At 38.3% G+C, this 11,884-nt stretch overlaps 1 protein-coding gene across 1 annotated transcript in view; it reads right to left on the bottom strand.

Annotated features, from left to right (window-relative positions):
* The window catches only part of Glrx2 (glutaredoxin 2), a 10,255-nt gene extending 10,008 nt beyond the window's left edge, over positions 1 to 247 (bottom strand). Inside the window, exon 1 of the mRNA XM_015491676.2 lies at positions 89 to 247. Coding sequence (XP_015347162.1) covers positions 89 to 192 — 104 coding nt within the window. The 5' untranslated portion in view covers positions 193 to 247. The remainder of the gene's footprint in view (positions 1 to 88) is intronic.
* Positions 248 to 11,884: the final 11,637 nt, after the last annotated feature.

Genomic DNA, 11,884 nt, shown 5'->3' with positions numbered 1-11,884 from the left:
GCAGCTGGAGAGCGGAGCGGCTCTGGAGCGCTGGACGCGTGATGCCCGCCCACGTGCGACCTCTCCCCGGAGCCGCGCGCTCGCTCACCTGCAGACCTCCAGGCTGCGCGCACACCCGGCTCCTGCGGCCTTGGGAAGCTCATTAAGGCCCACAGGCACGCGGAGCCGGTGCAGAAGGGTGGTAGCCAACATTCCGGCGGGACCAAGAAGGAAAATAACAACTGTCCAAAATAGAATCAAAGCGCTGGGGATGTTTACATGAGGATGGTGGCACCATCACAGCTTCCTGTCAGACAGGTTTTCCGTGTGGGTGAAATAGGAGCCTGAACGCCATCCTCAAATTAGGTCATGGACCCAAAACCCAAATACACATCATGGGAATATTGGATTTTACACTCAGTTGAAAGAAAACAATCAATCCAATGTTGGACGTTCAAAGAAAGCAAAGATTCTGTTTTCAAGATAAAAAACGAAACTAGGAAACAAAATAGCCCAGAAATGTTTCCTGGTGACTTTGAAAATGGGCAAGAGTTGTTAATGACAAGATTGTCTAAGCCACTCAGTGATGTAATAATGGCTCTTTCTGAGTCTCTGTATTTCCTGGGGACACTGAAACCTATCAAAATCAAAGGTCAAGTGGTATGTCTAAGCTTCTAAACAATTATTAAGACAATACAGATCGTTTGTGGTTCTTCGTGCTGAAATAAAGTTAAGATTCATGTTACCATGGTATAAAATTAAAATTTTGTTTCTGACAGTTCTTTTCCTACATTTACATGGGCTATATTTCATTACTTCATAAAAGAATGAAACTTAATTTCAAGAACAAATACCTCCTAAGGGTGTCAAATCGTCTTTCTTTCATAAGCCCAAATTTAACTTTAAAACTTGACAGTATGTTATCTGTAATGTTGGAGGAGGTTTTTTGGTTTGGGTTTTGTATTTTTTAGCCAAAAGATAGCTATTTAGGAAACATTATTATTATTTTGTTTTGTTTTGTTTTGGCCTTGCCTGGCAATAAATATTTTAATTTTTGTTTCATTTTTATGATGACAAATAATTTTCAAGTTTATTTCCTTTTTGTTTGTTTGTTTGCTTAAATACAAAGCTAAACCACAAACAGGTACAACCAAGACATTTTATCTCACATTTAAAGACTCCTGTAGGATCCTCCTCCAATTTGCTGACCACTAACCAGGCTATTGGGGGTGGGGGGAAGACTTTCTTAGGTAGCACCGTCATGAGGCCCAGGATGGGGTAAGGATGAGGACAGGTTCTCACACCAGTCTCCATTCATATTTACCTGGGACCAGGGTGGACAGGAGCCCCAGCCCCATGGACAGAAGGTGGACAGTGAGTGAGAATCAGACCCCTGGGGAGGGAAGAGGAAGCCAGCTACTCCTCCTGGTATCACATTCAAGCTGAGAACTGAGCCTTGTCCTTGCTCCCTGGCTAAGGGCCCTGCCAGCTCCATGTGCACCAGATGCCTTTCTTTGAGGCTGGTGGAGATGGCTGGGTGGGATCCTGAGCTCTAGGCTCACAATTCAGGTTGTGGCTGCGCTTCACAGGAAGGACACCAGGTGGTCTGACAACAGAAGGCCTCACAGCAGATCTGGAACTTTCAACCCAGCAGAACTGGGCAGGTGGGTGAGGTGATCGGGGAATTATTTTTGTTTTGAAATAAAATTTCACCTGTCTCACATTGTTATACAAAATAAAGACCATTCTGCAATGAAACAATCACATTGCTGCCGCAGTCTGGCTAGGCACAAAATAACCGAGCCCCACAAAGCCTTGTAGGTTCAAACAGCAACTCTATTCCCAAACTCTCACCGGCACTCTATGCACGCTTCCCAGGAACACACTCCCTCCACGGGGCTTGGTGTGCCAATTCTCCTGGAACCCCCGCGAGAACTCACGGGGAACTCCAAACTATCGGCAACTGAGGCAGCAGGATCCGCCCTAAATCCCAGCAGGATCCGCCCTAATCCCAGAGCAGGGTCACCTTTCAACCATTCCCTCTAGCAAAATGCCAGGCGTCATTCCGACTAAACTGTGGCTCTCAACACATTGCGATTTAATTGTAATACCCTTATAGGTAGGGCTGGGGATGTGGTTCAAGGGGTAGCGCACTCGCCTGGCATGCGTGCGGGCCTGGTTGTATCCTCAGCACCACATACAAAACAAAGATGTTGTGTCCGCCAAGAACTAAAAAATAAATATTAAAAAAAAATTTTCTCTCTCTTTAAAAAAAAAAATACCCTTATAGGTAGATGATGTTAAATACAAAATTTACTGAACAGTTATTTTTTTATTTTATGTTTTAGTTGTAGTTGGACACAATACCTTTATTTGATTTTTATGTGGTGCTGAGGATAGAACCCAGGGCCTCACATGTGCTAGGCACCTCTCTGTCACTGAGCCATAACCCTAGCCCTGAACAATTATTTTTAATGGATCCCAGAATGCAAGTGCTACACGCATTATGTCTGACCTAAGCATAATATATTGATAATTTTCAATATCTTTTTGCTTCATAGGGTAGCTACAGAAATTATGGTTTGGGGTCATATTTGTGATGGCTCCAGTAGCACATTAAGAAATATACTAGAAGAGGGTTGGGGTTGTTGCTTAGTCATAAAGCCCTCACCTAGCATGTGTGAGGCCCTGGGTTCAATCCTCAGCACCACATAAAATAAATAAAATTAAGGTGTTGTGACCAACTACAAAGAAAAAAAAAAGAAATATACTGGCAGAGAAGAGAATAATGGTTGGTGGGGATTGGGTGAAGGGGGAAACATGGAGATGGTGGTCAAAGGATACAGAGTTTCAGCTATGGGAGATAAATAAATGGAGATCTAATGTACAGAAGTGACTATAGTTAATAATACTATTTTGGGGGATTGAAGTTAGGGGCACTTGACCACTTAGCCAGGTCCTCATCCCTATTTAGTATTTAGAGACAGGCTCTCACTTAGTTGCTTAGCACCTCACTAAGTCTCTGAGGGTGGCATAGAACTCACAATCCTCTTGCCTCAGCCTCCCAAACTGCTGAGATTACAGGAGTATGTGACCGCACCCAGCTACTATTTTTTGTACTGAAAATTTGCTGTGTTCTTACCTTACCAAAAAAAGGGGAAAAAGGTAATTAAGAGGAATGGTGGCTATGTTAATTAGCTTGATTATAGTGGTTACTATGCAATGTAAAATGCATATTTAACTATCAAGTTGTACTGGACTGGTGGCACACACCTGAAATCTCAGCTGCTTGAGACCATCAGGAAGATCACAAGTTCAAGGTCAGCCAACTTACCTGGTTATGTAGCTCAGTGGTATAGTGCTTCCCAAGCATGTGGGAGGCTCTGAGGTAATCCACATTACCCACCCTCAAATCAAGTTGTACACTTTAAATATAAGCATTTTTATTTGTCAGATATATCTCAATAAACCTAAACAGAGAGAGAGAGAGAGAGAGAGAGAGAAATATTCTGGTTCTTCACTAACGTGTTTGGCATGAGCATAGTGGGTGGTGGCTAGAATCATTACATCAAGAGTATATTGGTAATTACAGCCTCACAGGTTCTATAACTTTTTTCATGCCCTCAGCAGGGTATTGATAAAACTTCTGAGGTGTTAAATTTAAGAGCCAGAGGATGGAAGAGAGGAGAAAGTTAATCAGTTATCAACTGTAGACCCAACCAACAAAAACTTACCCACATTCCTGAATGTGTATTGAAACTTTGATTCAAGCCAGAAGTGGTCAGACCAGCAGTCACCACTTCATCCTGCTTAAAACCAAAGCCAGTCCAGAAGCAACAAGAGCTTCTCCTTATAAACTGTCTTACCAAATACATTCCCCGCTTCCCCTTATTCCTCCGCTGTTATCTATAGTTAATGTAGGTTTAATTAAAACAATCTGTGCTTTCCTTCCCCATATTTGCATTATGAAAATGCTCTTGGCTTATAAATCTGGGGGACATGTTTCCATGAGTCATCTAACCTTGCTGCAGAGAGCTATGGGAACTTGTCCCAGGACCCATCTCTTTGTTGCTGGCATCCAGAATAGCTTTTAAACCCTTTCAATTCAGAGATCCCTCAGTTTTAACAGTTTCAACTTTAAAAATTGACATATCTAATTCCAAATTCCTTTCAAACTTATTTTCTATAGCTTAAATTGTCAACTAAAGTTCACACATTTTGTTTGACACTGAGAGCAGTTTTATCCCTCACCTAGAATTGGAAGTCACTAAGATCAATAAACTATGAGATTTAATTGAAAGGGCCTCTATAGTGAGTCCTCTATAGTGGGTATTTGGGAACCTTTACAGATACAAATTCTTTCTCTGAAGAAACTTTTTTTTCTTTTTTTTTTTTAAGAGAGAGAGAGAGAGAGAGAATTTTTTTAAAAAAATATTTATTATTATTATTTTTTTTTTAGTTTCGGCAGACACAACATCTTTGTTTGTATGTGGTGCTGAGGATCGAACCCGGGCTGCACGCATGCCAGGCGAGCGCGCTACCGCTTTTTAAAATATTTATTTCTTCTAGTTGTACACATACCTTTGTTTTTATTTATTTATTTTTATGTGTTGCTGAGTATTGAACCCAGGGCCTCGTATGTGCTAGGTGAGCACTCTACCGCTGAATCACAACTCCAGCCCTGCAGAAACTTTTTTCTTAAACAGGAGCATGATTGTGAACTCTCAACCGCCAACTATTATACTGCTTCTTAGAGCTACTATATAATACATTACTGTGTACTTAACAGAAATTTATTCTTTCACATTTTTATAGGTCAGAGTCTGAAATCTTGCAGGGACTTGTTCCTTTAAGAATCTATTGAAAGGAAGATTTCATTTCCTTCCTCTTGTATCATCTGGCATTTGGTGGCTCCAGATGTACTTTGGATCTCTTGAGTGTAACATCTCTTCAATCTCTGCCTCCATCTTCATATCACCTACCCTGGGTCTCTGATGAGGACTCTTGTGGATTAGATTTAGACCAACTGGAGTAATCCAGGATGGGCACATCTCCTAACTAAATTACATCTTCAAAGAATTAGGTTTTCTCTTTTTTTAATATTTATTTTTTAGGTGTAGATGGACACAACACAATGCCTTTATTTTTATGTGGTGCTGAGGATCGAACCTGGGTCCCTCCTGTGTAGGCGAGCGCTCTACCACTGAGCCACAATCCCAGCCCTTAATTTTTATAAATAAGTTACATTCACAATTTCCAGGAATTTGCCCCAGATATTTGGGAGTTGGGAGGGAACAATTTGTTCAACTTTGCACAGCTACAGAATCCAAAACATTCTAGAAATAGCCTGACATCTCATTGAAGTCGTGTGTGTTTTGTTAAAATTCTGTGTCATATTGTCTTTTATACTGTATTCATTAATTATCTACCATGCCAGTCACTGTTGTACTCACAGGATACAGACATGGTTCCTGCCCTGTAGAGGTAACATTTTATCTCCTCTCCAGTTTTTGAACTTCGTGTTAAGTTCATGGTTCATAAAGATGTGTTATATCTTCACTTTGGCATCACTGTTAAAAACCCCAGTTTCAAAATTAAAACAAATTTGGGCTGGGGTTGAGACTCAATGACAAAGTGCTTGCCTAGCATGCATGAGGAACTGGGTTCGATTCTCAGCACCTCAAATATATACATAAAATAAAGGTCCATCAATGACTAAAAAAAAATTTTAAAAACAAATAAGTTTATGTATGCCCTATGTACTATATTATACTGAACAATGTATCCTTTTGTGTTTTTTTCCCAAATACACTGTAGTTGTAATTGAAATCATACTCATTTAAAACCATTACTGAATTTTGTTGTAAGCTTTTTGTCAATATATAGTTTCTCATTCTACAAGTACAAAAATTATAACACGGTGTTATTGCATGGGAAAGTTTGAGAAGAACTATTTGTTTTTTTCAAACAACAATCAATTCTCCAATTCTCTGACATCTGCTGGGTATCCTACAATTTAATCCAATTATGACACTAACTATCCAGAGTTGATACAGAGACCCCACAGGTTAAGGACTCGGTCTAATAGGTGGTGTCCCCTCACCCCAGCATTAGACACCAACCTCAAGTGTGGTTTCTAGGCTATCTGTACTTCTCTGCCTGGCTGACCATAAATTCAGACATTCCCTTGCCCTCCTCTCAGTTTCAATAATTTTCTTGAATAACTCACAGAACTTAAAAAGTACTATGTTTACCACTGAAGTTTTATTATAAAGGATACAACTTGGGGAGCCAAATGGTAGAGTTAATGCCTGGGGAAAGATATGAGGGGCAGAGGGCTGGGTATGGAGCTTCCAAGCTCTCTCTTTCTACACATACCACCCTTCCAGGAAATCAATATGTTCACAACCCGTAACCTCCTGGAAACCTTGTCAGTCAAGAGTATTCATCAAAATTTCATTCATAGGCATAATTGATCATATCATTGGCCATTGGTGATTGAATTCAATTTTCCACCTTCTCCCCTTATCCCTCCATGACTGGGTGATAGGTTGGAAGGTCCAACCCAGTACAGCTTCACCCTTGAGTTTCACTAAGGACCCACTTTGAATCACCTCTTTAGCTTAAGTGTGATGGAAAAGGGCTCATCATAAATAACATTAGATGCTTTATTCAGTAAAGTTTTTTGAGGTTTTTTTTTTTTTTTTTTTGGTACTGGGGATTGAAATCAAGGGCACTTGACCACTAGCCACATCCCCAGCCATATTTGTATTTTAAAATTTAGAAACAGGGTCTCACTGAGTTGCTCAGCACTTCACAGTTGCTGAGGCTGTCTTTGAACTTGTGATCCTCCTGCCTCAGGCTCTGGAGCCGTTGGGATTATAGGCATGTGCTACCTTGCCCGGCTCATTCAAGAAATCTTAGTAGATTTTTGCCTAGAACCAAACCCAAGTCAAAGACCCTGTATATTGTGATTTTTTAAAAAATATTTTATTAGTTGTTGCTGTACCTTTATTTATTTATACGTGGTGCTGAGAATCGAACCCAGTGCCTCACACATGCTAGGCAAGCACTCTACTACTGAGCTACTACCCCACCCCCTATATTGTTTTCATTTTTTTAATTTATTTTATTTTTTTATAGTTGTAGATGGACAGCATGACTTTATTTGATTTGTTTATTTTTGTATGCGGTGCTGAGGATCGAACGCAGTGCCCCACACATGACAGGCAAGCACTCTGCCACTGAGCCACAACCCCAGCCCCTATATTGTGTTTTTTAAAATTATACCAAAGAACATATCTGGTCTTTTATAAAAACCTAGGAATAAAAGACCATCTATGGATATAAATATACAAATGGAGATCTCAGATGTTATTTGAAGCTCTCTCATTCAAGAAGGTATATAGCTCAGGTTCCTAACTCAAAAATGAAATTTATGAGTAAATACCTCTCTCAAATAGGTTAAAATATCTGCTAACATAGTAAGAAAGAAAAGAATTATTTAAGGATTTATTTATTTTTTAAGTGTCAAAACTGAAAGATAAAATTGAATGTTTTTTTGAGTCCTGAAAATAAGGGAAAGGAAATCAGAGAGTGATATTTTTCTATCTTTATGATAGAATTGGGCATAGGACATTCCTAAACTAATTATTCCCTGTTATACTTATGAAGAAGATGAAAGATATATCATAGATTAGGGGAACTGCTGTTAAAGAATGTGATAACTTTATCACTTTAATTCTCTGAAGAACTGGTATCCAGTATGCCATCAATAATAGATTTATTTTAAAAGACTTCTATTTCTCTCCAAGTACCACTTCCATCCCTTGTATCATTTTTTATATTCATATAATGTATTTTCTGAAGTCTTTGGGTCAATAAACTTGGAATGACAAGACCAGGAAATATGTTTTCTTCTGAAATGTGAACAAGTCTTTTAATGCATAGGCCTTTGGGGACATTTAAGATCCAAACTATAACAATAGTACAGAAGCTTTCAACTATTTATAGAGAAAAGCGAATTGTGTGTGTAGAAAAATCTAAGACACATAGTATAAATAATTCATGTTCTTAATTTAGTAAGATTACTTGGTTAACACTGAAGAGTGAGAATTTTCAATAGTATTTTTTAAAAAAATGTTATATGGCATTCTTATCCTCACCATTGCTGAGGCTAGCTTTGAACTCACAATCTTCCTGTCTCAGCCTCCTGAGCTTCTGAGATTACAGGCATGCGCCACCACATGAACTTTCTTTCTTTCTTTCTTTTTTTTTTTTTTAGTTGTAGATGGACACAATATCTTTATTTTATTTTTTTAATGTGGTGCTGAGGATCGAACCCAGTGCTTCATGCATGCGCTCAACCACTGAGCTACAACCCCAGCCCCACCACATGAACTTTCAGTGTTCAAATATTTTTTTCACTTCACTTCCTTAAAAGCTCTATGAAGCAAGTACATTCTTACCCTTCTTTTACATATAAGCAATTCAAGGGGCTGGGGATGTGGCTCAAGCGGTAGCACACTCGCCTGGCTTGCATGCGGCCCGGTTCGATCCTCAGCACCACATACAAACAAAGATGTTGTGTCCGCGGAAAACTAAAAAATAAATATTAAAAAATTATCTCTTTCTCTCTCTCTCTCTCTCTCTCTCTCTCTCTCTAAAAAAAAAAAAAGCAATTCAAAATAGGAAAAGGTCATTATTTGCTAAGGTTATATGTTGACAGGCTGGTTTTTGACTCAAGTGATCTGATTCTAGAGCCAAGTATCTCAATAACCCCACTACATTGCATCTCACAGTGAAATATTTCTATTTCTAATTAGTAATGAAAAATTTACCAACACTATACTTAAGAGTGATAAAATTGACAATTGATCACACAAGTCTTTCTTGTTCCGATGTCACCAAATGTCCACTGTATTATAAGGGTCAAACACAGAACAAAGACCTATCAAGTCACGTGCAGTGGTACATGCTTATAATCCCTGCAACTTGGGAGACTGTGGCAGGAGAATCACAAATTTGAGGACAGGCTGTGTAACTTACCAAGAATGTATCTCAAAATGAAAGTTTTAAAAAAAGAAAGAAATAAAAAGAAAACAGTAAAGGAAAGAAGGAAGGAAAGACTGAAGGCCCCTGGGTTAAATCTCTAATGTCAAAACACACACACACACACACACACACACACTCACTCACAAAGACTTGCACTGTTAGCTGTATAGGGTAAATCTAATGGGGCATCTGAGATGGGTCAGTTCAGTCTCTACCTATTTTCAGCCAAAGAGAAAGGCAGCCTTCGTCATACAGTAAGAACATGCAGGTATACTTCTAGCCTATGGTGGACTGCCTCTCCCCAGTGGGTGCCTCTGGTGGTTTTTGTTGTCAAGTCATTGACAAAAATGATGTTTGTACCAAAATTCAGTTGAGATACTTGCTTCTGCAGATGAGGATCCTCAATTCTCTGTTATAAATATCTGCAACCTCATGTCTCCTTTTTATTGAGACTGCCAGTAGAGAGATAAGTATATGCAGAATTGAGCTCCAATATTTTATTGAGGTTATTCACATCAAGTTTCATTTTGTTTTCCTATGAATAAGGTCTTGGGATCCTATCATTATCTGATCAGCATTGTATTGTATTATTATTTGGTAAAAGTGTTTTCTAGCCTTCTGAGCGCGCTCTCTCTCTCTCTCTCTCTCCTATGTTTGATTATTTAGTTATCTTTTGGAGGAAGTCTATAGGAAGAAGCCAGGTAGAGGTATCTCTTGCTCTCCCTGGGGACTGAGAAGTTCAGTAGACCAATGTCTTTGTACCTACTTTGCCTTCAGTTTCCACTGAGAATTATACGAAAACTTCCTCCTTAGACTTATCTTTGTGTCTCTGCTTTGTTTAATTTTATCTGCTTGGAATCAGGAGATTTGTCTAACCTGTGTTTTATGACAATTAATCTTTGGCCAATTTCTGAGCTGCACAACTACACATATGTTTAGGGAACATTCCTGTATTCATGGGGTCTTCTTAATTGAAAACTGTCCATTCTTTGCCAAAACCCTGCCTCCCTCATGTTTTCACACTACAATGTTAATTCATATGCTTATCTCTCTCACTAGCATAATTTTACCAAGAATAATTTAAAATTATAGTATCCACTTTCATCTTTTAATAAGAACAAGTTTGTTCATTTAAGAAGTTATTTGGGCTGGGGCTGGGGCTTAATGGTAGGGCACCCGCCGTGCAAAAATGTGAGGCCCTGGGTTCGATCCTCAGCACCACATAAAAATAAATAAAGATATTGTGTCCATCTACAACAAAGAAAGTATTTTAAAAAGAAATTATTTAGAACAAATAGAGAAGACTGTTTCATGAGAAAATTGTTTTGTTTGTCTAAAAGAGATAAAAAAAAACCATTTTATTTAAGGTAAGAGATACCTACTTCTTTATGTTCTTACTTTGAAGATTAATAAATGCTGACTTTTTCATCATTTGTCTGGACAATTTGTTGGTGAAAGTGTTTTTCTCTTTCTATGGTGTGTTTGCTTGTTTAGTTATCTTTTGGAGGAAGTCTATAGGAAGAAGCCAGGTAGAGGTGTCTCTTTTAAGCTCTAAGTGTTTCTCCTAAGCTTTGTCTGGACAAAATTGGCAAGGACCCAAGTAATTCTTTAAATCAGCTATAGTAACACTCTTTATGTGTGTACATATTATAAGGAGTGTTTTTCCACCTAAGGTTCCTTTTCTCTCTTTGCAGAGAAAGCATAATGGGAGCCTTTTACAGTGGTAATTTCATATTTGTTTGAAGCTGAATCCTTCTCATTTTTTTTCCTGTTTCTTTCCCTGCTTTATCCCTCTCTTGGAAATCTAAAGATGAACTGATCATCAAACAACCAAACAAACACAGTCAGTCATTGTGAATTCACTCAAGGAATATCTAGTCCAGATAAGTAGTCAAAATACCTAATGGAAAAAAAAGTTGTCATACTTTTTGTATTCATCTGTGAAAGCATATTTACTGAACATCCTTTGTTACCATAGTTACGTGATAATGACACAAGGCCTTAGTTACCAGGTAAAAAGAGAAATTTTTGGCATGATTCATTTTAATACTGCATAATAAATAGCACGTTTTGAATAGGACCAGGGTTAAATTGCCTATGATTGAAACTTCTTAAATTTTCTAGGTTAGTTTTATGAGTTATTCTTGTTTCTCTACCATATTTAAATTTACATGAGTGTGTGTGTATACACATACACACAAATAAAATGTATGTAAATATTTTCAGTGAATTAGATGGTAATAATAGCATTTAAAAAGTTTTAATTTTATTAAGCCCCCTCCACCCCCACCCCCATGGTGCTAAGAATGGAATCCAAGAGCTCACACATGCTAGGCAAGATCTCTACTACTGAGCTATACATGCTGTTCTAATTTTACTAAACTCTTAAAGTGCTAAGAAGAATAATAATTTAATGTGGTAGCTAAAATTGTGTTCTAGATCCTTAATTACTTTTAGGACTTTAGACAAATGATAAATAAATAAAAAATAATCTTTGATGCTTGAATAACATATAGGTAAACACCAGATATGTTTGTTCTACATGAGGTTGGACAGCAGTATTTGATCCTACTATCAAGTAAAAAGCTGAGCAGAATAAAAAATTAACAACTCAGATCTGTAAGAGAGGTGAGGACTCAGGGCAAATCTTTCCCTCAAGAATGGAGACACAGGAACATATAGGATGTTACAACTTACCAGAATAGATATTTATGAATAGAAATAGCCACAGGCACTAGTGTGGGTAGTTGTTGAGTAAAATCTGAGTAGTTGCTGAATTCCTGAAGGCTCAGAGTGGACAAGTCTGAGTTAAACGTTTTAGGGGGACCCAGTCATAGGACATCCCTCATAT

This window comes from Marmota marmota, unplaced genomic scaffold (genome assembly GCF_001458135.2).
Source record: "Marmota marmota marmota unplaced genomic scaffold, marMar, whole genome shotgun sequence".
NCBI classification, from domain to species: domain Eukaryota; kingdom Metazoa; phylum Chordata; class Mammalia; order Rodentia; family Sciuridae; genus Marmota; species Marmota marmota.
The sequence above is the reverse complement of the archived record's forward strand: the minus strand, read 5'-3'. Positions and strand labels throughout refer to the sequence as shown.